The 27,092-nt window shown below is 59.2% G+C and overlaps 1 protein-coding gene across 1 annotated transcript; it reads left to right on the top strand.

Moving 5' to 3' along the window:
* The first annotated feature begins 105 nt into the window (after positions 1 to 105).
* DENND1C (DENN domain containing 1C) lies at positions 106 to 23,997 on the top strand. The gene is made up of 23 exons (XM_065419437.1): positions 106 to 227; positions 1,478 to 1,542; positions 4,436 to 4,479; positions 5,024 to 5,073; positions 5,934 to 6,053; positions 6,578 to 6,647; positions 6,785 to 6,865; positions 9,466 to 9,561; positions 9,893 to 9,946; positions 10,762 to 10,872; positions 11,322 to 11,422; positions 12,195 to 12,240; positions 12,753 to 12,854; positions 13,466 to 13,591; positions 14,707 to 14,808; positions 15,655 to 15,745; positions 16,461 to 16,501; positions 18,625 to 18,696; positions 19,004 to 19,060; positions 21,014 to 21,148; positions 21,976 to 22,031; positions 22,497 to 22,713; positions 23,203 to 23,997. The coding sequence occupies exons 1-23, from the start codon at positions 211 to 213 to the stop codon at positions 23,995 to 23,997; spliced, it is 2,649 nt and encodes an 882-aa protein (XP_065275509.1). The 5' UTR covers positions 106 to 210.
* The last annotated feature ends 3,095 nt before the right edge of the window (positions 23,998 to 27,092 follow it).

The following is a 27,092-nucleotide window of genomic DNA, read 5'->3' as shown; positions in this document are numbered from 1 at the left end:
GCTCTGAAGCAACAGGAGAGCGATTTTTTCATATTTTTGTAGATGCACCGTAAAAAAAAAAAAAAAAAGGAGAGAGAGTTTTTTTTCTTGTTTTTTTTTAATACCCAACCCGGCCTTGAAATCTACCCTCCAGAGGTGCCGCGGGCACCACCCCCGTGGGAGGCAGCCAGCCTGGGATGAGACCGTGACGGGGAATGAGCAGTGAGAATCATGGGCTCACGGATAAAGTAAGACCCCTTTGATTTTCTCTGGGCGCCGACCTCACGCAGGGCCTGGGCTTTAGCAGAAGGGATTTTCAGCCCCCTCAGAGGAGCCCCCCCCCCAGCCTCGCACCTGCTGGATCGTTACCTGATCAGTGGAGAAAGTGAAATTGACCTTTGATCCTGAGCGGACACCGAGGGGGGCAGACGGAACCCCTTTAAGACACCCCGTCTTCGCTGGGTTCAATGCCTCAGGCCCCCACGAAGGGAGTGAGACTGAGGGGATGGAAGATTTCTCCCTTCGGTGGGTTGGAGGCTCGGGCGGGTGGACGCCATGGAGAACTGGCCGCTGCAAAGGGGTGGCAGGGTCAGGGATCCCTAGCTTGGCAGGGTGCTGGCCCTGCTGCAGGCTGGGCTGTGCCAGCTTTGGGGTCCATCTCTTTCCAGCGCTGTTCAGCAGCCGGGCAACCGTGCCCAGGTTTGAGCTAGCCAGGCAGGTGAGCAGCCCTGGGTTCTCCTGGGCAGGACTGCGGGAGCCAGGGGTGGGGGTCGTCCGCAGTTGGGAGGGGAGTTCTCCTCCATCCTCTAGGCAGGATTATGGGGCGCATCAGGGGTGGTTTTTTAGCCCACTTGTGGAGCTGTGTCAGCTAATCCTGTTGCTGTCCTTTGGCTTCTTCTAGCCAAAGATTCATCCTGCTTACGGATGAATTCAGCCTAACCTCAGAGAGGCGGGTCAGCGTTAACGGCCCCCTCTTACGGGGGGAAACTGAGGCCCAGAGAAAGGGAGTGACTTTCCCAAGTCACTCCGGCAGTCGGGGCAGAGCAGGAGTGAATTAGAACACAAGAGTCCAGAATCCCAACCCCTCCCCCCCACCACCACTACACCCAACTCCCCTCCCAGAGCTGGGCCTAGAAGCCAGGGGTCCCAGCTCTCAGTAATGTGCCTTATCTCCATATGAGGGGTTCCCATTCCATGTGGAGTCTGGATCCATCGCCGGGGTCCTTAGCCAGGTCCCCCTAAGGGGTGCCCAACCCCCAGCTGTGCCTGGCCTGTGCATTAAAAGTCGTGTGTCCCCCCCCAGGAGACAAGAAGTCTGAGCAGCCTAAATTGGGCCCTTCCTGAAAGGGTTTCCCCCCAGCGCCCCAGTGCATACAGGCCTAAGCTTGCTGAGCAAATCGGCATGGTCCTGTGACAGCTACCTGTGCACTGAGCTGTGTGCGTTCTCAGTCATTAGCCTGGCCAGTGGCTATAGGTTCCTTTCTTCTCCCCCCACCAGGGAAAATCCCCAGAAGACATTTGATTTGTTCTTCGAGGCAGCCTGCCCCACATCTGCAGATGACGGTAAGTCCCTGAGCCCAGAGGCCAGCGCCGGGGCGGGCGGGTTGTGTGGGGTTTATCTGTGTTCATGGGGGGGTGGGATGCAAAGGGAAGGGCTGAGGCAAATGGACACAGGAGTCTTAACTTCAGGTCGTTGGTTCAAATCCAGCCTACCTTCCCTGGGGCTAAAAGTGGATCTGGCAGTCAGGACTCCTGGGTTCTATCCTCAGGGGCTCATGGTTAGAGCAGGGGGGCTGGGAGTCAAAATTCCTGGGCTCTATCCCCAGCTCTGGGAGGGGAATTGAACGGGGTGGTGCTCAGAGCCAGGACTCCTGGGTTCTATTTCCAACTCCAGGAGGGGCGTGATGTCTAATGGTTAGAGCAGAGGGTGGCTGTGGGAGTCAGGACGCCAGGGTTCTATCCTAGCTCTGGGAGGGTTCTGGAGTGTAGCTGTCTAAGTGGGGGCAGGGGAGGGGACTGAGAGTCAGGACTCCTGGGTTCTTTCCTAGGAGTGGGGTCTAGTGGTTAGAGCAGTTGTGGTTGCGTCTCTTCCATTGCTCTGTGAGCCTAAAGACCCCCGGAAATAAGGGCCGTCCCATGGCGTTTATGTGGGGTTGTCGTCACGAAGGACAGCATTTGGGATGGGTTTGGCATCTGCAGTTCCGGGGAGACACGAAGAGCCTCCAGCTGTCTGACCTCGGGTTGGGATTTCCCCTGAGCCAAGCAGGGTCCAGCAAAGCCCGTGGTAGGATGAGAGTCCTGGGGGTGCTGCTGGGTGGCAGGGGAACAGTGGGGGGGGGGGCGTACGTCCCTTGGAGTCACTATAACCCCAGCATGGTGCTTGGAGGGCAGGATGCTGCAGGAATTGGGTTGGGGGGCTCAGTAGGGGGCGCCGTCCCCTTGCAGTCCCTGTGGGCCCCACTGCCCCAGTGTGGTGATAGAGTTGATAGTTTCCCTAGCACGGTGTGTGTGTGTGTTGTGTGTGCAAGAGCTGAGGTGTTTATCCCACATCCTGTCTGTAGATTATTCTGTTCTGCCTCCCTACATCCTCCTGCAGTTTTCTTGCCCTGGAAACTGTTATTCACTTCCTGTCCTAAACTGCTATAGCTGGCTGTTCAACAGCCCTTGCATCCTACCCCAGAAATGGCTGCCCCTCAGCGCCGGGCGAAGGATCCCTGTGTAAACAGCCCCCTGCGTCCCACTCCAGAGGTGGCTGCCTCTTAGCACCAGGCGAGGGATCCCTGTGTAAACAACCCCCTGCGTCCCACCCCAGAGGCAGCTGCATCTCAGCGCCGGGTGAGGGATCCTTGTATAACCAGCCCCCTGTGTCCCACCCCCAAAGTGGCTGTATCTCAGCACCGGGCAGGGATCCCTGTGTAAAAAGCCCCCGCACTCCCCCCCAGAGGTGGCTGCATCTCAGCACCAGGCAAGGGATCCCTAGGTAAACAGCTGCCACACGGTACCCCAGAGGTGGTTGCATCTTGGCACTGGGTGAAGAATTGCTGTATAAACAGCCTGTCAGGCATTAGAGCCCGGCTCACAGTGGGGGTCACTGTGAGGTCCTGGGAAATCAGAAACCCCTTCCCCATCCTCCTGCGGGGGGAGGGAGCCGGCTCCAAGGCCAGGGCAAGGCCGGGGTTCAGAGGTGCGCCCCCCACCCCCACGCAGAGCCGAAGGGCCCTTCCGTCTGGGCCGCTCTCAGCAGCCACAGGAAGTGGCGAGGCGGGAGGTGGAGGCAGCTAGCATGTCTCAGTGGGAGGCTGCTCTGGGGGTGGGGGATGGTCCACTAAAGAATCCAGGTGCAGAGACCGACGTCCCCCGAGCCCACGGCTCCCCCAGGGACCTGTGTGCATCACGCGCCTCCTTGGACCTTCAGAACCAAACAGGCCCCAGCTGCTGGGACGGCCACTCCCAGCCTGAGTCCCCTCCAGTGTCCTACCCCCATGGCCCAAGCAGCTCCGAGCAGTGGGCCCACCTAGTCTGGTACCCCAGTCAGACCCATGGGCCCACCCAGCCTGGTATCCCGCCCCCCTGTTACCCCAGTCAGACCCATGGGCCCATCTAGCCTGGTATCCCGCCCCCCTGGTACCCCAGTCAGACCCATGGGCCCACCCAGCCTGGTTTCCCACCCCCCTGATACCCCAGTCAGACCCATGGGCCCATCTAGCCTGGTATCCCTCCCCCCTGTTACCCCAGTCAGACCCATGGGCCCACCCAGCCTGGTTTCCCACCCCTCTGGTACCCCAGTCAGACCCATGGGCCCGTCTAGCCTGGTATCCCTCCCCCCTGTTACCCCAGTCAGACCCATGGGCCCACCCAGCCTGGTATCCCGCCTCCCTGCCGCACTAGCTACAGGGCCTTTCTTCTCAAGGGTGGTGGTTCTGGAGGCCTGGTTGGCTCCAGGAGGTTGGGGAATGGCATACGGGACCTTTCCCTGCTCTTAGCTGGTGGGACTGGTTGGGTGCGGGGGCGGGATGAGATGTGGAGCTGCTCTCCTCTAGGGGGTGCCAGCTCTGCTCTGTTCCCTGGGCAGGGAGACTGGCAGGGAGACGGGGCATTTCCTCTCTGGGTTACAAGTTCAAATCCAGGCCACTCTAGTAGTATCCTAAAGTCATTACCATCCAGTGGTGCTGATTGGTGGCCTTTATGAAATGGTTGGGGGTTTAGGGGGAGCTGAGAGCCAAGACTCCTGGGTTCTATTCCTGGCTCTGGGAGGGGAGTGGGGTCTAGTGATTAGAGTGGGAGAGCCAGGACTCCCTGGTTCTATTCCTGGCTCTGCCACTGTCTTTGGACAAGTCACTTCCTCTCCCTACTCCCCACTGGTGAGGGAGGTTGTGGGGCTCAGGGAGCGTTGGCAGGGGCTTGGGGGTCTGGGGGGCAGGGGTGTCATGCGGCTCTATCTCTGCTTTCCCCACAGACCCCCAGGTGCTGAGGCAGTTCCCGGAGGAGTTCGATGACCAGGTCTGTGCCTCGCTTCTGCGCCCCTCTGCCAAGTGCCATGTTTCCCCTGGGCCAGTTGAGCATCAGCCGCTCACCCCACCGTGCGTTGGGGTCAGGCTGGTGTGTGGGCCCGGAGCCATGGATCTGGGCTTAATCTGCCCAATGCCCATCTAACCCAGGATCCCCCCTGCCCAGAGATCATAGCCTGCTCTCTCCCCCCTTGCTCAGACCCATGGGCCCATGTAGCCCTGCCATCCCAGATCAGACTCATGGGCCTGTCTGCGGATTAAACCAGCAAGAACCACAGGGGCTGTCTGCGTCCAGTAGCCTGGGTCAAAAGAATCCCCCTTAAATTCCTCGCAACTCAGTCCTGGCTTCTCGTCTGTTGCAAGGGCTGGGGTGTTTGATGGGGCTTTTTGGTCCTAGGGGATTTTCCCTCCAGACGGGGGCAAAGAGCCGACGGGAAATAAAGACGATCTGGCCTTCGCCCCCACCCTGGTGTGCTGGGTCCCTGTGATCTCTGCACTCAGGGGGGTATGTGTAATTTTCACCTTGCCTTCTCCAGGAATCCATCCAGATGCTGCCCAAATTCTGCTTCCCCTTCGACATAGAGAGGTACACGGCTGCGCGGGTGCACGTCGGTTTGTGCGTGTGCACGGGGGGTGAGATCTGTCCTGGGGTCTCCTCCGCCCAATAAATAAGGCATGGTCCCAGCTGAAAGCCATCCCATGAGGCCCAATTGCCCCTGTCCAATCTGGGCTGGTGGGGGCGGGGGGCAGCTGTGGTGAAGCCTGGAGGCATCTTGATCCAGTGGCATTCGGACCAATCTGATCAGGTGCTTGAACTTCCCTTGGGGACACCAGCCGTTCCACCCTGCGGCCAGTGGCTCATGGCTCTCGGGGGAATGTAGCCGGGGTCAGGTCATAGGCGTCGCCTGGGCGGTGTCTAATGCAGAAAGCAGTGAGGGCTGAGGGCCAGCCTCCCCCCCCCCCCCCCCTCGGAAGGAGGATAAAAGGGAGAGGAAGGTGCTAAGCACCTGGCAGGATCGGGCCCAGTGAGCCCAATGCACCATGGTTGGGCCCAGCAGTGGTATTCGAACCATTAGACCCCACTTCCCTCCCAGAGCTGGGGAGAGAACCCAGGAGTCCTGGCTCCCAGCCCCCAGGTCTAAGCACTAGGTCCCACTCCTCTCCCAGAGCCAGGGATGGAACCCAGGAGTCCTGGCTCCCAGCCCCCGGCTCTAACCACTAGACCCCACTCCCCTCCCAGAGCTGGGGGTAGAACCCAGGAGTCCTGGCTCCCAACCCCCCCCTTCCCCCCCCCCCCCCCCCCCCCCGCTCTGGGTGTTGTCCTGGGAAAGTTCCTGTCACCAATGCCCGATGCTTTGGCCTAGGCCAGATGGCAGGGGGCTGGGGTCGGCCATTAGCTTCCTCCTCTCCCATCGGTCTCACCGGCTGCCCCCCCTGCCCCCGCAGGGTAAAAGAGAGCTCTGTGGTGCAGAACTTCACCTTCGCCCTGACCGACCTGGAGGGGAACCAGCGCTTCGGGTTCTGCCGCCTGGCCGGGGGCTTCCGGACCTGCCTCTGCATCCTCAGGTACCGCACCGTGCGGCTGGGCATGGGGTGGGGGCTCCGCCAGGGGGCGCTCTCCCCTCCCTGTTAGTGTTAGGCACACTAGGGGACACCAGGCTGCGTATTTCAGAGCAGATATAAAACTACGATCCCGGCCAATATATCAGCCCCCAAATTCCTGCTCCGTCAATTGCTTCTGTTCCAGTGGAACCCTGGATTTAGGGTTCTTCTTCACTCAGCACCGGGCGAAGGATCCCTGTATAAACAGCCCCCGCGCCCCACCCCAGAGGCGGCCGCATCTCAGCACTGAGCAAAGGATCCCTGTATAAACAGCCCTTGCGCCCCACCCCAGAAGCAGCTGCATCTCAGTCACTTCATCGCTCTGTACCTCAGGAGGAACGGCCCTTCCTTTGTCTCTTCAGACCCTGAGCTCTTTGGGGCACAGACTCTCTCTCACTCGGGGTCTGTTCAGCGCCTGGCAGGATGGGTCGCCTAGTGGCTACCATAACACAGACAATAAACTGTCCCCCGGCTTCTCCTTTTTTTAGTTACCTGCCGTGGTTTGAAGTTTTCTACAAGATCCTCAACAACATTGCCGACCATTTAGCCAAGGAGCAGGTGAGCCTAGGACTCGTGGGTCCTTTTCGGTGGCTACCTCCACCCCCCAGTCTCGCTACGTCCTGGTCATCTTGTCACTCCCTCGACCCCAGCTCCATTTGGACAGATCCGTTTCATCTTTCCTCTCTCCCCATCAGCTGAATGAACTGACCGAGCTCCTCTCCGCCCTCTATTGCCACCCGGTGCCCCAGCTGAACAGCCCCGTGAACCTAGAATTTGTAAGTATCAGCTCAGTCTCTCTCACTAGGGGCGCTGCCTTCCCTCCCGGTCCATGATCCATCTGTATAGGGCGCTACCAAATTCATGATCCATTTTTGTAAATTTCACGGTCGCAGGATCGTCAATGTAACGGTTTCCGATATGTAAATCTGAAATTTCGTGGTGTTAAAATCGTGGGGGTCCCGACCCAGAAGTGGTTGTGGTGGGGGTCGCAAGGCTATTGTAGGGGGTTGCCACCCTCACTTCTGAGCTGCTGCTGGGGGCAGCGCTGCCTTCAGAGCTGGGTTCCCAGCCAGCAGCCGCGGAGCTTCCTACAGTCAGGGGCAGGGGAGGGGTTCCCATAGGTGGGTCTGACCTGGCCCCGGGAGTGGTCCATGCAGGGGAAGAGGAAGTCTGGTCCTTCCCCAGCCAGGCCAGGACTAGCAACTGGAGACTAGTGCACGGTAGGAGCCCCCACCTGGGGTACCCCCAACCCTGGCCCTCCCTGGCTCCGGGCCAATGCTCAAGGGTTAAAGGGGCCTTGGACTGGCTCTGTGTGTGTGTGCGTGGGGGGGGAAGGGTATAGTGCCCCTCCATCCCCAAGCATGATGCCCTGGATGGTCACCCACCTGTAGACCAGCCCTTCCCCCTCACTTCTGTGCTGCTGATGGTGGGGCGCTGCCTTCAGAGCTGGGCTCCTGGCCAACAGACTTCACTCTGGCCACCCAGTTCTGAAGGCAGCGCAGAAGCAAGGGTGGCAATACCGCGACCCCCCTACAATAGCCAAATTTCTTGGGGGAGACCAGATTTCACGGTCCGTGACTCATTTTTCACGGCTGTGAATTTGGGAGGGCCCTACGTCTGTGGTACTGAGGCAGAGCTGAGATGAGCTGTGAAGAGAGAGGCACCTACAGGGAGGATGGTGATTTTGAACCAGATCCCCTGGGGGAGAATATGGACTGGGGGGATGAGATCTGGCCCATGCCAGACTCTGGAGAGGTGGGAATTGAACACCCGGATTCTGGGATTCCCACCTTCTGTTTGGCTCAGCTTTGGAGCAGGGTAAAACTTGCAGCTACTTGGAAAGTAAGTTGCTGATTTTTTTCCCCCCCTTAGCAAAATTTTACCAATCGAAACTTTTTAGCTTTTCCTCTAAAGTTTTCTGCCGAAAATATTCGACTTTTTGGCCGAAAACCAAAATATTTCAATTCAAACTAGTGCTGAGGGGCCTTGTGGGAGTTGTAGTTCAAGTGCCTCATGCACCCATTCTCTATGGGCCAGCTCCCTGGTTGGACTACATCTCCCAGGATGCACCACGGGTTGTAGCCCACGAAAGCTTATGCTCTAATAAATTTGTTAGTCTCTAAGGTGCCACAAGTACTCCTGTTCTTTTTGCGGATACAGACTAACACGGCTGCTACTCTGAAACCCACCTTCTCCCTGCGTAGTGAAGGGCAGGGGTGTGACCTAGGAGTCCCTGGCTGTGGTGCATCCTGGGAGGTGTAGTCAAACCACAGAGTCCTTCCTACAGTGGAGAACGGTAGCACGAGATACCCAAACTACAACTTCCACAAGACACCAAGGTGCCGTTTTGAGTTGACATATTTTGGTTTGGGGCCAAAATATTTCAGTTTGGGGTATTTTGACAAGATAGCGACACTTTCCAGAGGAAGCAGATGCTTTCTGGGGGGGAGCGGGGAATCCATTTAGTCGAAAACCCAATTTTCCATTGAAAAATCATGGCTCTTCAATCTAGGGGCAAAAGGGCTAACAAGATCCAGTGCCCGGGAGTTGAGGCTAGCCAGGTTCAGACTGGAAATAAGGCGTACATGTGTGGAAACAAGTGAATGGAGAACTGATATTTAGCTTTTCCCACAATACAAAAACCAGGGGTCACGCGATGAAATGAACAGGCAGCAGATTTAGTCCAAGCAAGAGGAAGTATTTTTTCCATGCAACGCACAATTAACCGGTGGAACTCACTGCCTTGGGATGTTGTGGTGGCCACAAGCATAACTGGGTTTCAAAAGGAACTAGAGAAGTTCATGGAGGATAGGTCCATCAACGACTATTAGCCAAGGTCAGGGATGGGAGGGATAGCTCAGTGGTTTACACCTTGGCCTGCTAAACGCAGGGTTGTGCATTCAATCCTTGAGGGGGCCTCTTAGGGATTGGGGGCAAAAATCTGTCTGGGGATTGGCCCTGCTTTGAGCAGTGGGTTGGACTAGATGACCTCCTGAGGTCCCTTCTAACCCTGATATTCTATGTAACCCCATGCTTGGGGTGACCCTAAATCTGACTCCCAGAAATCAGGAGGGGACGACAGGGGTGTATTTCTCCAAAATTGTCCTGTTTTGTACACTCCCCCTGAATCTCTGGCCACTGTCGGAGACAGGATACTGGGCTAGATGGACCATGGCTCATGTTCTTATTGCTTGTTTTTCTAAAAGGTCTGATCTGGGAATTATTTGGGGGAAGTTTTATGGCATTTTGGCATTAAAATCTCTTAATCCTCCGGACCCCACCAACCAAGCCCGCTCATCACGCTAAGGTGCACGGTTGTCCTGCTGGTGATGCGCACGCGCGTCTCTATATTTTTATCCCCTCATTGTCCCGCAAGGACCAGAAGTTGAACAAACTGAGAATAAGCACCGGCAGCTTTTTGAATGGCCGACACAGAGACCGGAGCCGGGATCCGGCAGGCGGGACCGAGTCGGTGAGTCGGAAAACTCCGCCCGATTTTAACCAGCCGGAGTGTGCCGACTAACCGAGCGATCCCTGACAGTGCATGGTTCCCCCCCCCCGCCGGGCAGTATGATCACCCCTAACTGGTGGCACCTGGGGAGGAGGGGCAAACTGTGCACCTGGAAGAAGAGGACCCCCGAATCTTCTCCCCTCTCTAACCAGGGGAGCAAACTCAGCCGCCAACTAATTACGAGCTTAACGATGATTAACCCTGTGTGGCTTGGATGAACAGCACTAACTCCGCAGCACGGCCCCCCCGGTGGCGGGGGCCGTGCTAACGCCACCCCCCCTCTCCATTACAGCCCTCCTACTTCATTGCCCCGGACCTCGGCAGCCTGCCTACCATCCCAGAGAGCGTAAGTCCCTGCGCCCCCTACCGGGATGGGCGGGTTTGGGGGCTGATTCAGGGGTGCGAAGAGCAGAGGCAGTGGAATGAGGAGGTGCCCTGGTACTGAGTGGGGTTGGGGGGATAACACTGCAGGGAGACTGAACGTGAGCAGTGCAGGGAGAGGAGGGGGTGCACTACGCTGCGCGGCAGGGTGGGGTGGGCAGGGGACCGAGGGGGAGAGCACAGTGTGCTGCAGAGTGGGGAGAGGGGAGAGCACACTACACTGCAGGAGGGGGAGAGCTCACTGCACTGCAGAATGGTGGGAGTGGAAGAGCACACTACACTGCAGGAGGGGGAGAGTGCACTGCGCTGCAGGAGGGGGAGAGTGCACTGTGCTGCAGGAGGGGGAGCGGGTGCTCACTTCACTGCAGAGACGGGAGGGGGAAAGTGCAGTGCACTGCAGGAGGGAGAGAGCACACTTCACTGCAGAATGGTGGGAGTGGAAGAGCACACTACACTGCAGGAGGGGGAGAGTGCACTTCACTGCAGAATGAGGGGAGTGGCAGAGCACACTACACTGCAGGAGCGGGAGAGTGCACTGTGCTGCAGGAGGGGGAGCAGGTGCTCACTGCGCTGCAAAGGGGGGAGGAGGAAAGTGCAGTACACTGCAGAGTGGGGGAGGGGAGAGCACACCGCACTGCAGGAGGGAGAGGGGCACGCATTGTGTTGAAGGGGGGAGTGCACTGCGGCGGGAAGGACAGAGGGGGAGATGGGATGAAGGGGTAGCCGGGGAAGAGGGGGGAGCCTGGCATCTCTAACTTCTGCCCCGGCCTCTGCCCGCAGAGGAACCTGACGGAGTTCGTGGTGGCCGTGGATGTGCCCAACATGCTGCAGCTGTACGGGAGCATGCTTTACGAGCGGCGCATCCTGCTCACCTCCCGCAAGCTCAGCACGGTGAGGGGTGCCGGGGGGGGGCACTCAGCTGTGCACGGGCACACGCCCACTGGGGGGGTTGCAGGGATGTGCCCTGGCACAAGCATGAAGAGGGGGGGTGAGGATGTGCCCTGGCACATGCATGAAGGAGGGGGTTGAGGATGTGCCCTGGCACAAGCATGAAGAGGGGGGGTGAGGATGTGCCCTGACACATGCATGCAGTGGGGGTGCGGGGACATGCCTTGGCAGGGGCCCTGGGGGGGTTGGTCAGGGGGAGGTGCCCTGGCCCACGCACACAGCCCGCTACGGCCCAGGGCCAGGACTTGTGACCCCCCCCCCCCCCAGCCACCAACACGGGGCATTTCTTCAGGCTCCTGCCTCCCCCAGGTCTCTCCGTTCCCCCCCTGGCTCGTTGCCCCCTCTCCCCCCACTGGAGCAGAGTCTAAGGCTGTGTGTGTGTCTGTCCCCAGCTCACAGCCTGCGTCCAGGCCTCCTCCGCCATGCTCTACCCCATGTACTGGCAGCACATCTACATCCCCACGCTGCCCCCACACCTGCTCGACTACTGCTGGTAAGGGCACGGGCAGCCTCTGGTGGGCTGAGCAGGAGCGGGCCAGGTCGACTCTTGGAGGGGGGACCACCAGCATGCTTCAGGGAGGTGGGAGGGGGCGCTCTCCCCTTGTGGTCAGTGCTGGTTCCAGTGCCCTAGACTGGCACTAGGGGGCGCTGTGCTGCAGGGAGCAGAGTGGGGACTCTGTAGGGGGCGCTCTCCCCTCATGGTCAGTGTTGGCCCCAGTACCCCAGACTGGCACTAGGGGGCGCTGTGCTGCAGGGAGCGGGGTGGGGGATCTGTAGGGGGCGCTCTCCCCTGGCGGTCAGTGCTGGCCCAGTGCCCTAGACTGGCACTAGGGGGGCGCTGTGCTGCAGGGAGCAGAGTGGGGACTCTGTAGGGGGCGCTCTCCCCTCGCGGTCAGTGTTGGCCCCAGTACCCCAGACTGGCACTAGGGGGCGCTGTGCTGCAGGGAGCGGGGTGGGGCTCTGTAGGGGGCGCTCTCCCCTCGCGGTCAGTGTTGGCCCCAGTACCCCAGACTGGCACTAGGGGGCGCTGTGCTGCAGGGAGCGGGGTGGGGGCTCTGTAGGGGGCGCTCTCCCCTCATGGTCTGTGCCGGCCCCAGTGTTCCGGGGTGGCGCTTGGGGGCACTGTGCTATAGGGAGCGAGTTTTGGGGGGCTGATCTCGTGCATTGAGCCCTATAGTCTCTGCTTTGAGGCAAAGGTGCTACCGGGGCTGGGCAGTTTATGCTTCATTTGTCTGCGTCTCATCAGCCTCCCTCCCTTCCCGCAGCGCCCCTATGCCCTACCTCATCGGTGTCCACTCCAGCCTCATGGAGGTGAGTCCTGCCCCTCCCCGGCGCCCCCTGGGGAGTGCAGCCTGCACTGCAGGCTGGGAAGGGGGGTGAGTCCCAGTGCAAGCTGGGGCTGCAGGAGGCCTGAATGCGGGGGAACCCCCAGGATGCAGGGGGGAGCTCCATCCGTTCCCAGGAGGAGATCGGGGACTGGGGGAGGGGGGCGGGCTTGTGTGGAGAAAGGGGTCCCACAGCTTCATGGGGGGGATTTACTCAGCCTTTGCACAGGGGGTGGGTCCGATCCCCTGGATGTTTAATTTGGATCTCGTGTCAAAGCTGCCATCTGCAAGGAGCGGCTGGGGGTCCCGGAGCTGGAGTGAAGCCGGGTGCCCCTTGTGGGTTGCCTGCCGGAGCGGGTTTCCCTGGGGGAAGGGCCGTCCTGGTGGCCTGAGGTCGCCGGTGGACGGCAAGCCTGGCTGCCTGGTGGGGAGGTGCTGAGCGCCGAGGCCGGCTCCAGCTCCAGCCCCTTCCCCTCTGGATGTGTCCTCTCCTGGCAGAGGGTGCGGGACAAGGCCCTGGAGGACGTCGTGATCCTCAACATCGACACCAACACGCTGGAGTCACCCTTCCAGGACCTGGAGAATCTCCCAAGCGACGTGGTCAGTCCCCACCCGTCCCCTGCTGCCGTCCCCTGTCTCCAGCACAAGCAGCTGGGTGAAACCCTCCCCCTGCTCCCGCCCTGAAGGTGACCCCCACATTCAACCTCCATGATCCTTGGCAGGCCCCACGCTGGGCTGCATCCAAAGCTGTCACCCTGTGGCCTGGATCTCCCCAGAGCCCCCTTCTCTCCTGTTCTATGCCCCCTCCTAACACCCTGGGTATGGGGGGGTCTCTCCACTCCCCCCGGCATCTCGTGGCTTGGCAGCCCGGAGATCTCAGCCCCAGTGCAGACGATGCCCTTTGGCTGCGTGAGGAAGGAGGTTCCCCAGCCAGAGATGGAAGTCGTCTTCCTTCTCTAGTGGCAACGTGATCTCTGGAGATCCCATGGACAGATCCTTCCGTCCCTTTCCAGAGGGACCCCAGGAGATGGGAGGAGCGTGATCTGCCGGACGCTGTGGGATCTCCCTCCCTCCCCGCTCTCATGGACTCTCCCATCTAATCCAGGGGTCCATCTCGGCCTGAGTGTACCCCAAAGCCCCCTGGGGTCTAGGGCCTGGATCACACAGCTGCCCCTCCCCAACCTCGCTCATGTGGGTCCCTCCTCTCCCAGGTGTCTCTGCTGAAGCTCCAGCTGAAGAAGCAGTCGGCCACCACTGGCGACGGGGTGGCCCGAGCCTTCCTCCGAGCCCAGGCGCTGCTCTTCGGCGGCTACCGCGACGCGCTGCTTTGCACCCCGGTGAGGCTGGCTTCCCTCCCCGCCCATTGAGGGCAGCTCACAGGGCGGGAGAACATGAAGCGTAAGATAGGATAGAGTCGGGGGCTCAATGTCTCCCCCTTGTGGCTAGACATTTATTATTGGTATCTGGGACCCCCAATACTGGGCCAGGACCCCGTTGTGCTAGTTGCTGTATATTAGGTGTATCACGGTAGCACCAGGAAATTCCAGTCAAGGGCAGGACCCCATTGTGCCAGGCACTGTACAGACACCGAACAAGAAGATGGTCCGTGTCCCATGCGTTCCCCTCCAAGGGTTCCCCCTTCTCTGTATGGCAGCCCATGAGTTCCCCCTTTTTTCCAGGCCCCACCATGCGAGTGTCTGCACACCTGTAAGCAGCCGTGCTGCCATGGGCGGGGAGGCCGGCAGAGTAGCATAGAGCACTTCTAAGTGTCTGTCTTCTCCCCGTTGGGGGGTTTCCTTGCTCAGGGATCCCCAGGATCGGTAGGGGAAACCCCCAAACCCTCCCCCTTCTGTGTCCCTCTAATGCCCCCCTCCCGGGGAGGATTCCCTGGAAATCCAGTGGCCGCTGTGGGTTTCTCTGTGCAGGGGGAGGCGCTAGCCCTGAGTGACCCCCAAGGATTTTATGTTGCAAAGCAGCTGCTCTGGGGGGGGGGGGGTGAGTTCTCCAGAAACGCTGAGGAACCATCCAGGGCAGCTGAAGCGCCCGGCTGGCCCAGTAACTACCCCATGGTTTATTCATAGATTCCCATCTCCTAGAACTGGAAGGGACCTTGAAAGGTCATCGAGTCCAGCCCCCTGCCTTCACTAGCAGGATCAAGTACTGATCTTGCCCCAGATCCCTAAGTGGTCACCTCAAGGATTGAACTCACAACCCTAGGTTTAGCAGGCCAATGCTCAAACCACTGAGCTATCCCTCCCCCCCTTAGGTCATTGCCCTTAGGTGCTTTGGGCTAGCTGCCAATCCCCAGTGCCTAGAGCAACCTGGCTTTCCCGATCTGGGGCCCCACTCCAGACCTCCCTCCCCCCGCAGAGCGGGGCACAGAGCCAGTGTCTCTGAGCTGGGCCCCAACCTCCCCCCTCCCATTCACCCTCTTTGTGCCCTCCTCCCCCAGGGCCAGCCCATCTCGTTCTGCCAAGAGTCCTTCCTCAACCACAAGTCCAGCACCATGCGGGAGTTCCTGCACAACGCCGTGCACCTGCAGCTCTTCAAACAGGTAAAGGGGGGAGCCTCGGCCTGGGGGTGGGGGGCCCAGGAATTCTGAGGCCTGGATCTGAGACCCCCAGGTACATTGGCAGCCCCCGTCCAGTGGGAATGATGTGCCCAGCCCCCTCCCCATGTGTGTGACCTTCTCTCCTGGAGGGGTGAGGGGTGCATCTAGGAGAGTTTGAGGGGCGGAGGGGGCCTGGGATGGGGGGTTGGTTGGGCCACCCCATCCCGGGTCATATTTTCTAGGGCTTTAAGGTGTCACATCACCACAAAAGCCATTAACGAATGGCCGCTCTCTCCCCCCATGGCCCTCATAATAATTTATGCTCCCACTGTATCATGTGCTCTCCCTGTAATGTCCCCTCTAATGGTTCCCCCCCTCTCCATCTGCCCCCCCATGCTCCCCTCTAATGGTTCCCCCCTCTTCATCTGCCCCCCCCCATGCTCCCTCTAATGGTTTCCCCCTCTCCATCTGCCCCCCCATGCTCCCCTCTAATGGTTTCCCCCCATCTGCCCCCCCCATGCTCTCCTCTAATCATTCCCCCATCTGCCCCTGCCGTGTGCTCTCTCTAATGGTTCCACCTTCTCCATCTGCCCCGTACTCCTCTCTAATGGTTCCCCTTCTCTATCTGCCCCCCATACTCCCATCTAATGGTCCCCCCACTGTCCCTGCCATGTGCTCTCCTCTAATGGTTCTCCCCTCCATCTGGCCCCCTTGCTCCTTTCTAATGGTCCCCCCCTCTCCATCTGCCCCACATGCTCCCCTCTAATGGTTCCCCCTTCTCCATGTGCTCTGTGCGCTCTCCCCGACTCCCCTTGCACCCGCTTCTCCCCCGCGCCACCCACTTTTCAGTTCATCGACGAGCGCCTGGAGAAGCTGAACGCCGGCGTGGGCTTTTCGGATGTGTTTGAGCAGGAAATCACCAACAGCGGGTTGGCGGCGGGTAAGGAGGGTGCAGCCACTGACCGCACCTCCCCCAGGGAGCAATAGAGGCGCAGTGCCCCCAGTGTGTATACAGCGACCGTCAGCGGGTGGGATCGAACCAGGGATCTCTGGAGCTTAGTGCATGAGCCTCTACCTCAGGGGGTCTCAAACTTTTTTACTGGCGACCCATTTCACACAGCAAGCCTCTGAGTGCGACCCCCCCACACAATAAATTACACACTTTTTAATATATTTAACACCATTATAAATGCTGGAGGCAAGCGGGTTTGGGGTGGAGGTTGACAGCTCACAACCCCCCCCCATGTAAAAACCTCATGACCCCCTGAGGGGTCCTGACCCCAGTTTGAGAACCCCTGCTCTACCGCATGAGCTAAAAGCCCACTGGCTGTTAGCTAAGGCTGTAGCAGACTCATTTTCTCTCTCTCTCTCTAAGTGGTCTCGGTGCCACTAGATGGGACAGAACACCACGCCCAGGAGGTGTGTGGGTTACACCCACAGATGTGACCCTTTAACGGTGGTGCCACCCAGGGTTCCCCCAGAATTCACCGGGGTTTGGCAGTGATGGTAGGGCCAGCCTGGCAATATTCACCTCCTCACCAGGGCGGGGGTCAGGCTCGGGGGGGGGGGGGGGGGCGGGGTAAGGACCCCACCTAGGGCCCTGAGTCACTAATGGCCTGGGAATTTACATCTGTCCCTTTCATGTCCCCGTGCAGGTAACCTGAGGTCGTACCAGCTGTGGGTGGAGAGCCTCAAGGTATGGAGCTGCCTGCTTGATCTGTGTACGGGGTAGCGAGGCCTGGTAGCAGCTTGTGAGGTCCACTGGAGAGACTTGTGAAGTGGTGTGAGTGCAGGACTGAGAACCAGGACTCCTGGGTTCTATCCCCAGCTCTGGGAGGGGAGTGGGGTGTAGTGGCTAGAGCAGAGGGGCTGGGATTTAGTGCTCCTGAGTTCCATTCCTAACTCTGGGAGGGGAGTGGGAGCCCGGACACCTGGGTTCTATTCAACCCTGCCACTAACTTGCAATATAACCTGGGGGATTGGGGGGAGTCACTGCCCCTTTCTGTGCCTCAGTTTGCCCCCTCTGTAAAATGGTGATGATGCCAACCTAGCTGCATTAAGTATTACCTGCAGCTTCTAGTTTGCCGGCTAGCGGCAAAGGGCCAAATTATTCCGAGGCAACATGTTAAGTTCCCTGTCAGTAAATGGGTCAAACTGGGCCCAAATCCAGACCCCCCTGGAAATCAAGGGGAATTTTGCAATTGATGTCAGGGGGAATTAGATTTGAGGTTCAACTGATGCATTTTACACCATGAAAGGACGGACCCATTGACAACAGAGGGGCCAAGATCTAACCCCCGCTATCCTGCGGGCTGGGAAAGAGCAGGTGAATAAGTCACAGAAGAGGTGACCGAAAGTAGCTGCTCCCCTACTTTAATTTACTGCGCGCGGTGTAAATTAACTCCCCGGGCGTGTAACTTACACGTGCTTCCTAACACACCACCTCCGAATTAGTAGCTTGATTCTGATCCCATTAGTGTTAAATCAGGAGCGGCTCCACAGAAGTCATTGGAGTGTCCATAGTGGATTGAGAAGCTGTGACGAAGTGGGATAGAGATGTGACGAAGTCGGAATGTTCTTAATGTTTTCCCTGAGTGCTGTGTGGGTGCCTCAGTTTCCCCTATGCATTTCTCGAGTGTCTAGGGGTGTGTGATTGTTGCAGAGCCCTAGGGGGCCAGTGTGATGGTGTCTGTACAGAGAATGGCCGACACCCTGTCTCCTGGCAACTAATGGCCTGGGTCCCTCCCCTGCAAAGGTGCCAACTAAAGGTGTTGAAGAACAAAGAGATCAGGTTATCTCCTGGCCTGGGAAAGAGACAAAGGGAGAGGAGGGGCTGGAGAGTTTCAGTTTGGAGCTGGCTGGGAAAATGGAGGGGAGGCCAGACAGATGGACCTGACTGAGGGGCTCCTGTTGTCTGTACCTGCAAGACCTGTCTGTGGACTGTGTTCCTGTCATCTAATAAACCTTCTGTTTTACTGCCTGGCTGTGAATCGCAGGAAGCCGGGGGTGTCTCCCCCAACTCCGTGACAGAAGGTCAAGCCCTAAGTTCTTCCTTTCTCCTTAGGGGCCATCAGTGGCTTAGATGCACTGACAATATTATGTTCTACGGTTGCCTCTCTCTTGAGAGGTAGCAGATGCCGAACACCTGACATGCCAGCTTCCAATTGGAGGAGAAATCAGTGATATGGAGTCTGGGCATATTTGCAACTAGTTTATTTACACTCTATACACCAGTCTTGGAACAGAGGTGTCACCAGCTGCACGCAGGCCGATCCCCTCGTTCAGGAATCCCAGCCCATTGCAAAACTCCCTGCCCAGGGTGCAACGCTGCCTCAAGAATCGATGCCAGTCAGAGACCAAGATGGAGCAAACTGTCCAGCTGCTGTCCCAGCTCCTGCTCCCCGGACCTTAGCACGGCCCCCAAATTAACTGCCATGCGCAGTGTGTGTCTTCCCATGACTGACCGTTCGCTCGCCTGCTGAGACCACATGTCACAGCACCGGCCTCCAGCTGATTCTAGTTAGGAGGACCATGGAAGAGAACAACCCCCCACTGCTTGCAACAGCTCCCACCGGAGAAAAAACCATTGCAAAACTAGCAACAATGCGGCGTGTCTTGAACGCTGCTAAGAGAAAGATTGTGTGCGACAGCGCCACCTGGTGACTCCTGCCGCAACTGTAGTCACCCACAGGCTCCCTCTAGTGGCAGGAAGGTCAGGTTACTTGTGTCAGGGGGAAAGACAAAGCAAAGGACTGCAGGAGGCACCAGGGGCCTACAGGGGTCGCTCCAAAGCAATGTCTCTGTGCTTTGTCTTGCCAGAAAGGCGGAGGGGCCCTGATCCACACTATGAAGAGCAAGACAAACCCAGCCGTCAGGAATATGTACAAATACGTAAGGTCACCAACTGGCTACACGGTCTTCCCTGTTCACTGGGCTCTGATAGCAGGCGGATCTTAGCCGTGTGGGGGGGAGTTCCCGGGGGCAGAGGTATCGCAGGGGGATGCAGTCGTGGCTCGGTGCGGGGGATTCCCGGGGCTGGGGTATCGCAGGGGGATGCAGTCATGTCTCTGTGGGGGGGGTTTCCAGGGGGATGCAGTCATGTGTCTGTGCCAGGATCTCTGAGTGGACAGTTGTATAACACCATAAAGAGCCAGGAATGGCCTCCTGCCTGGTCACCCCTCTTTCTTCTCTCCTCTAGGCCAAGAGCCATGCCCGAGACAGGCTGAAGGAGATGCGAAGTCGCTTGAGGTACAGGGTAAGATTCCTACTGCACCAATCCTCTTTGGGCTGGGGGATCCCGCCCAGCCTCCCCACCCCCAACCCCCAACTCGGAGCCAGGGATTCCCCCTTGCTGAGGAAATTCCCCCTCCCCCCAGCTCCCCTCTGGTCAGCTGCTTCCTGGGGGATTGGGTGGGGCAGGAGCTAGAAGTGGCAGGTCATAAGGAGGGTTAAGGGTAGTAGATTGTGAATGGGGTTCAGGTCTGAGGTAGTAGATGAGAAAGGGTTAGGAGACAACAGGGGGGCTAAGGGTTCGGATCAGGGGTAATAAGAGATCGTAAGCTGGCCAAGGAAACTTTCTAGTCTTCTGCCAGGGCAGATTCTACCTGGAGTCCCCATGACGCTCTGCTTGGAGATCCCCCTTGAGGGTCTGCAGAAGAAGACCTCTTGGTCCAAGGGGGTTAGAGCCAGCAACTCCTGGCAGCAGGACTCCCTTGGGCTGAGGCTCCGGAGATGATTGGGGAGGTGCTGGGATGGGGGCCTCGCGTAGCCCGTCTACTTCCTGCCCTCGTCCCACAGGGATAGGGTGATGCCCCCCCCCGAAATGCATTGAGCTCCAGATGTGCCCCCACCCCAGTGACCTTTGCCCTCACCTGCCGGGCTAGCTGGCCGATTGAAATGTCGTGAAGCCCCTATTAATAGCACTGGGGTTTGGAGCTCCAAAGCCACAGGTTCGAATCCCGCCCCATCTCCCATGTCAGCAGTGGCCAAGAGCACCTCGCCATGTGGGGGCATTTACTGCCACCCAGTTGCCAGTGGGCTGGGCCTCCATGTCACCCCCAGACCAGCCCCCCCTTGTTGGCCACTGAGACCGAGCTCCTCTAGGACGGCGCCCTCTAGATCAGATGGGGGAAGCTGGCCCTGGCTCTTCTCTGTCACTCTTCGGCTGTGAAAAAAGCTAATGCGGTCTTGGGATGCATCAGGCGAGGTCTTTCCAGTAGAGATAAGGAGGTGTTAGTACCATTATACAAGGCACTGGTGAGACCTCATCTGGAATATTGTGGGCAGTTCTGGTCTCCCATGTTTAAGAAGGATGAATTCAAACTGGAACAGGTAGAGAGAAGGGCTACTAGGATGATCCGAGGAATGGAAAACCTGTCTTATGAAAGGAGACTCAAAGAGCTTGGCTTGTTTAGCCCAACCAAAAGAAGGCTAAGGGGAGATACGATTGCTCTATATAAATACATCAGAAGGATAAATACCAGGGAGGGAGAGGAATTATTTAAGCTCAGTACCAATGTGGACACAAGAACAAGTGGATATAAACTGGACATTAGGAAGTTTAGACTTGAAATTAGACGAAGGTTTCTAACCATCAGAGGAGTGAAGTTCTGGAACAGCCTTCCAAGGGGAGCAGTGGGGGCAAAAGACATATCTGGCTTCAAGACTAAGCTTGATAAGTTTATGGAAGAGATGGTATGATGGGATGGCCTAATTTTGGCAATTAATTGATCTTTGACCATTAGCGGTAAATATGCCCAATGGCCTGTGATGGGATGTTAGATAGGGTGGGATCTGAGTTACTACAGAGAATTCTTTCCTGGGTGTCTGGCTGGTGAGTCTTGCCCACATGCTCAGGGTTTAGCTGATGGCCATATTTGGGGTCGGGAAGGAATTTTCTTCCAGGGCAGATTGGCAGCGGCCCTGGGGGGTTTTCGCCTTCCTCTGCAGCATGGGGCACTGATCACTTGCTGGAGGATTCTCTGCACCTTGAAGGCTTTAAACCACAAGTTGAGGACTTCAATAGCTCAGACATAGGTTAGGGGTTTGTTACAGCAGTGGGTGGGTGAGTTTCTGTGGCCTGCGTTGTGCAGGAGGTCAGCCTAGAAGATCATAATGGTCCCTTCTGACCTTAAAGTCTATAAGTCTATGAGCCTTGCCTGGGAGTCTGCTCACCGTCCTCCTGCCCGGCCCTCGTTCCCCCCTCCAGGACTTGGGCCAGGCTTCAGCCCTGCAGCGAGGCGGCTCCCTGAAGTGCGACCAGCTCTCAGGCCCCATCCTGCCCCGGAGCACCCAGTCCGAGTGCCTGCAAAGCCGGCTGCCCATCACCCAGCACTTCGGGAAGGTCAGAGACTGCGAAACCTCTGTAGGGGGTGGGGCCAGGGGGGGGGGCATCTGGACAGGGGTGGGGACGCACAGATAGTCCTCCCACAGATGTGGAACATCGGGAAGGAAATAATGGTGGGGTGTGGATCCCGGTGCAGATGTGCAACATCTGGTGGGAATAACAGCATGCGGGTAATCCTCATGCAAATGTGAAGCATCTGGAAGGGAAGAAACAGGGTACGCAGTTAATGCAGATGTGGTACATCTGGAGGGAATAATGGGAGTATGCAATTAATGCAGATGTGGAACATCTGGAAGGGAGTAAAGAGGGTATGCAGTTAATGCAGATGTGACACATCTGGAGGGAATAATGGGGGTATGCAGATAAGCCTCACCTGGATGTGGAACCTCCGGCACGGGTAACATGCACAAATAGTCCAGCTCCCCAGATGTGGAACATCTGGTGGGAATAACGGCAGCATGCGGGTAATCCTCATGCAGATGTGAAACATCTGGAACCCGTAGCAGGTAGTTTGGGAAGTGAATCGCTCCCCCCGCCCAGATAGCCCTTACTCATCTGAGTAGCATCTGGGGGGGGGGGGCGCAAGGTGAGCTCTGCCTGGCTGTGGGCCTTTCCTCCCCACCTCCTTCACCTGTGGCCCTGGATAACGACCCTAGCCCAGCGTGGGGGGAGGCTGGCACAGATCAGGGAACGGTGGGCAGGGAAAGGCCTGGGGGGCAGGGAGGTCCTGGCCCCAGCAACCCCCTCATGCTGGAGGGGCTTGGTGTTGCACTGCCCAGGGGTGAGCAGGGGGATCCACCACTTTGACCCGTGTTTCCTTGCAGTCCCGACCCCTGCGACCCAATAAACGCTGCAGCGGGATGGAGCTGGAGGCCCAGAGGTAACGGGGGGTGGGGGGGGGCTCTGGCTGGGAGGAGTGCAGATATTGGGGGGAGCGCAGAGATGGCCTGGGGTGTGGGCTGCAGGGCATGCGTGTTTACACGCGTGCTGGCACGTGCGGTCAGCTTCACACCTGCCACTTTCCGTGGGGCTTTTGACGCAGACGGCCGCGTGGGTGGCCAGCTTCAATACATGAGCATGTGTGTCACGTGTGTGGGTGGGCCTGTGTGTTGGCACTTGGGCCACGCGTGACGGCTGACATGCCTATTCCACGTGTTCATTTCCATGCGTACTGGCACAGGCTGAGAGTGTGACGTGATGCTGTGTTCCCATGGCGGTTGACATGCGTGTTGCCACATGTGATGTCATGTTCGTGCACGAGCTTGTTGCCATGTTTTCTGTATGTCAGTTTCCACACATGGCTGTAACATGAATGCCCAGCCCCCCCTTCCCCCATGTGTCTCAGGGATGCCCCGGCAGAAGGCCACAAGGCTCCCCCAGGCCCCGATGCCATCCCTGATGGGGGGGAGATGGACAAGAGCTTCCTGGAGACGGGCGAGATTGACCTGCTGGGCGAGATCTTCGAGACGCTGAGCCTGGCGGCGCCCAGTGGACGGGGGCTGCTCTACGGGACCCGCAGCCTGGACTTCTGCAACCTGGAGGAGGGCAGCTGCTACACCAGGGTGAGCTCCCCGCCCCCCCCCCCCCCGCCGCGCACCTCCCTGTGTCGCCCCGGGCGCTGCCCCTCCCCTGTGCACCTCCCTGTGTCGCCCCTCCCCTGCGGGCACCTCCCTGTGGTGCCCCTCCCCCCCACGCACCTTCCTGTGTTGCCCCGGGCGCCGCCCTGTGCTGCCCCTCCCCCGCGGGCACCTCCCTGTGCTGCCCCTCCCCCACAGGCATCTCTCTGGGCTGCCCCTCCCCCATGGACATGTCCCTGTGCACCTGCATGCCACCCCACTTCTCTCCACCCAAGTCTTTCTCTTGGCCCCCCTCTCCCTCCTGATTCTGCCCCATCCCTGTCTGACCCTGCTGCCTGATTCCACTGCCTCCCCAACTTTTCCTCTCCTAGCCCCTCCCCTAACTCCGCCCCTCTTCTCTAGCCCCTCCCTCTCCAGCCTAGGTCTCTCTCCCTGCCCCTTGCTGCACCAACCCTGGCTCCTTGTCCCTTCCAGCTGAGGCACACGAACCCCAGTGAGGAGAACCTGAGCGGGTGCCAGGCCCGGGACCAAGAGTGCTGGCTGCTGGCCGAGGAGGACAACTCGTCCCTGGAGTTCGCATCCCCCTCTTCGGAGGAGGCCTCCCTGGCCGAGGAGGAGGCTGGGGACTCCCAGCATGCTTTGCTGCTGCCCGCCAAGGCCACGCGCCCGGCGAGCGGGATGTGGGACCGTGGGATCAATGAGGATGAGGAGGGCCCTCCCCAGCCAACTGAGAGGGTAGCAACGCTCAGGGTGCCCTGGCACAAGCCCTTCCAGCTCGGGGAGGAGGAGCTGGGGGGCGGAGGGGCTGGGGCAGAGCTGACACCAACCACTGGCTCTCTGGGGCCCCCTGAAGAAGTGGGGACAGGAGGCCACCCTGAAGCAGCCACTACAGGGCCCCACCCCAAGCAGGATAGCCCCGCCCCTGAGGCAGAGCCCCACCCCAAGCAGGATAGCCCCGCCCCTGAGGCAGAGCCCCTCCCCCAACAGGATAGCCCCGCCCCTGCGGTAGAGCCCCACCCCAAACAGGATAGCCCCGCCTCTGGGGCAGAGCCCCACCTCCCACCCGATAGCCCCTCCTCCCCTAGGATCCAGTCAGCTGTGGCTCTGTTCCAGGCCAAGGCCTGTAGGCAAACTGACATCAGGGGCGGGGTCCCTCCGCTGGGGGCGGGGGCCACCCTGCCCAGCTCATCCTGGCCGGAGCTGGACCAAGCCTCCCAGCCCCCGGCCCTGCCCAAGGTATCGGAGCTGAAGAAGAGGTTTGAGTCCTAGAAGGCTGGCGGCGTGGCGAGAGCTGCACCCGGGGGCCCATGCTGAGCTATGGACATTGTTGCACCAGGGGCCCCCCAGGCTGAGCTACGGGCAGAGCTGCTCCAGGAGGCCCAAAAGCTGCACTGCCCCGCTCGGCTCAGGACAATGGGGAGACGCTGCCCTGGCTCCGGCCTGCTGGGGGCTCTGAATAAATGCTTATGGTGGAACCACCAGCTGGTTGCTATTCAATCGGCCGTCCCACCGTGGGGCTGAACGCTCCCCAGAGCCAGCCTCCTGCTGCCTCCCCATTCCCCGCCTTGGGGCTCCGCGCTCGAGGGCATCTGCAGCTTCCCCTCCCTTGGCTGACCGGATCCCGCCCCCTGCAAAAATGCATCATCAGCAAGGGTGAGAGGGCCTGGGCCCCGGTCCCCCCCCCCTTTTTTTTTAATTGATCCCAAAATTAGTTTATTTTACAAAAAAATAAAAGTTACATTTGCACAGAGGAGGGAAAACACAACACTGTATAAACCCAGCTTAAAAAGCTGCCATGCCAGCACCCAGAGGGGCAGGTAACCCTGCCTCCTGCTCCTCGATGGCTCTGTAGGACTGGCTTCCTACAGCTAAGGAAACTGAGGCACGAGAGGTGACGTGACTTGTCCAAGGTCACCCAGCGGGTCTGAGGCAGGGCCTTCCTGGCAGGACCAGCCTCCCTTTCTAGGCGAGCGTCGGGGGACAGCTTCAACTACATTGCTGCATATTTGGGTGCAGAAAAGGGGTAAGATTAGCAACAGGGGCACCTAAACCCCCTGGGTCAGAGGCCCGGCTCCTCAAAGGGCTGGAGGTGCCTAACTCCCATCGATTCCCATGGCAGCCTAAACCCTACAGGGCTCCCAGCCCTGCTTCAGGCGTCACAGTTGAAGAAGAGATTTGAGGGCTAGAAGGCTGGTGGTGGGGAAAGAGCTGCAACCAGGGGCCCACCCTGAGCTGTGAACAGCTAGTCCCATGTCAGGGCCCCACCCCTGCTGCAGTGATTTGTATTATCACAGGGCCCCAGGACCCCAGGCAGCGACCAGCCCCCCTGCTGCTGGGTGAACAGGGAGGTTGTAAGGGGCAGCCGCTGGCCCATGCAAAACTGGGCAGAGTGACCCCCGTGGCAGGGGGCGGAACTGACCAGGGGGCGGGTATGGGGCCGGGAGATCCCAACTCCGGCAGTTTCAAAGGGCAAGGGCCAAACTCTGGTGACGTTTGCTCCCGGCTCTCACAGCTCGGTTAATTTCGGGTCTTCCCGGGAGGACTGAAAGGAGAGAAGAGGTGACTGAGGCGGAGAACATGCAGCACCAGGTGACGGCTGGACCAGCAGGGGAAGCTTTCAACCAGCCACTGAGCAAGGTTGGCATGCCCCGGAGGCGCCGGCGGCAGGCAGGGGGGTAGAGCCAAGACACAGCCTACGGCGAGGAAGCAGGGGCTGTAAAGATGACCCAAGCAGCCGGATGCAGAACTGGGGTCCTAGCAACCCCTGATGCTGGATGGCCCGCTGGGCAAACAGCTCCCCCGTATCTTCCTCCCTTGGGAGCCTGGGGAACTCACTGCCACTGTATCAAAGTTAGAGTCAACAGAGGCTGAGATGGTCAGAGCAACAACCCACGGGTGGCATAAAGGCAGAGCCAGCACCATGGGCCGGCCTATTTCAAACCTGTGCGTGTTCCCCGTAACTCAAATGGCCAAGGCACTGCTGGGAGAAAAGCTCTTTGAGTTAAAGATCCACAAACCAAGCCAGAGGCTCAGGAACCGCGGCTGGTACGAGTGACTAATGGGGCGAGGAAATCGGCCCACAAGCTGCTTCTACTGCAGCTGGGTCTGGAAGCCTGAGGCAGGGGGATGGTTGCTCCTACTCCAGCCTTGCCAATGGGGGGGGGGCCACCTGGTTGCTTTACCCCAGGCTGCCCCATGCCGGGAAATAACCTTAGCCCTGGTGCTGGCCGGGGGAGCAGCAATGGGGCAGGGTTGTGCTGTGGGACACTGCGGCTTGGGGGAAAGGCCACCGGCACCTGCTCCGGGGGGGGGGGGGGATGCCGCACATGGGAGAAGATTCCAGCAAGTTTTGGTTTAAGGGAGGGATGAACCATGGCCCTGCCGGAGGACAAAGATTTGGATCGTTAAGTTGGGCGCAGTTTGGTTACATTCCCCATAGACAGGACAGCAAAAAAGGCCACCCCGTTGCTTTTTGAGTTATTAGTGTATTTCACCCCTCCCCCCACCATGAGAAATGACCCCATCAGCAGCCCCCGGTTTGAGTCCAGTAACCCCAGCCCAGCCCAAGGAGCAGCTCCATCAGCTGACAGCCGCAGGAGGCTATTATCCTCTGCATTCACCAGCCGCTAGAGAGTGACGTGGCACCTTCCACATGCACCCAAGAAGGCTGCTGGTTTTGTAGCCGGGAGAGCACCAGGAAGAGGGGGGAGTGATAGATGGGGAAACTGAGGCACGACAGTGAAGGGACTTAAACCTCTCTACCCCTACCTTCCATCTGCACCTCGGGCTACAGTAGGGCTGATGTGTATTAACTAACCTGGGGGCCAACGCAGAGTCACTCCCCATCTGCAGCCTGCAATGCAAGCTGGGGCCGGCTTGGTGACCCCCCTGCAGCCGGCCCCAGGACAGACAGACGCAGACCGAGGTAGGGGAGATTACAGGACACGTGTGAGACGCAGACGGGGGCGGAGGGGGGAAAAGGATTAAGTGTTCAGCCAGGTGGAAACACGCGCAAGGTGTGAGCGCTTCGCCAATATCCCAGCGCAGCAGCCGAGGCTCCCGCCGCTTCTGCCACCAGGGGGCGATGTCGCGCAGCACCAGCATGGCCAGCAGTTTCCCAGGCAAGCTGCCCCGTGCCAGCCCTGGCTGGGCAGCACCCCCCCACCCCCGCAGGAGGAGGGCGCAGGTGGAAATCCGATGCATCCAGCGACGAAGACCTCGGCTCCTTCCAGCCAGCAGAGAGCAAGGAGCTGCCCCCCCCCCCCCCCTCCAGATATGCAGCTGGCTCTGGAACCGCAGGGTCCAGCCGGTACAGAGTCTGCCAGTCCGGGGAGGGGGGGTGTGTGACCCCCCCTCCCCCCGGG

This window comes from Emys orbicularis, chromosome 19, assembly GCF_028017835.1.
Source record: "Emys orbicularis isolate rEmyOrb1 chromosome 19, rEmyOrb1.hap1, whole genome shotgun sequence".
Classification (NCBI taxonomy): domain Eukaryota; kingdom Metazoa; phylum Chordata; order Testudines; family Emydidae; genus Emys; species Emys orbicularis.
This window is presented reverse-complemented; position numbering and strand designations above follow the sequence as displayed.

Coding starts and splice junctions, on each gene's coding strand:
- DENND1C (XM_065419437.1), top strand. Junction 9,562..9,892: donor CGGCAGGCGGGACCGAGTCG/GTGAGTCGGAAA, acceptor TCTCCATTACAG/CCCTCCTACTTCATTGCCCC. Junction 22,714..23,202: donor AGGGCAGCTGCTACACCAGG/GTGAGCTCCCCG, acceptor TGTCCCTTCCAG/CTGAGGCACACGAACCCCAG.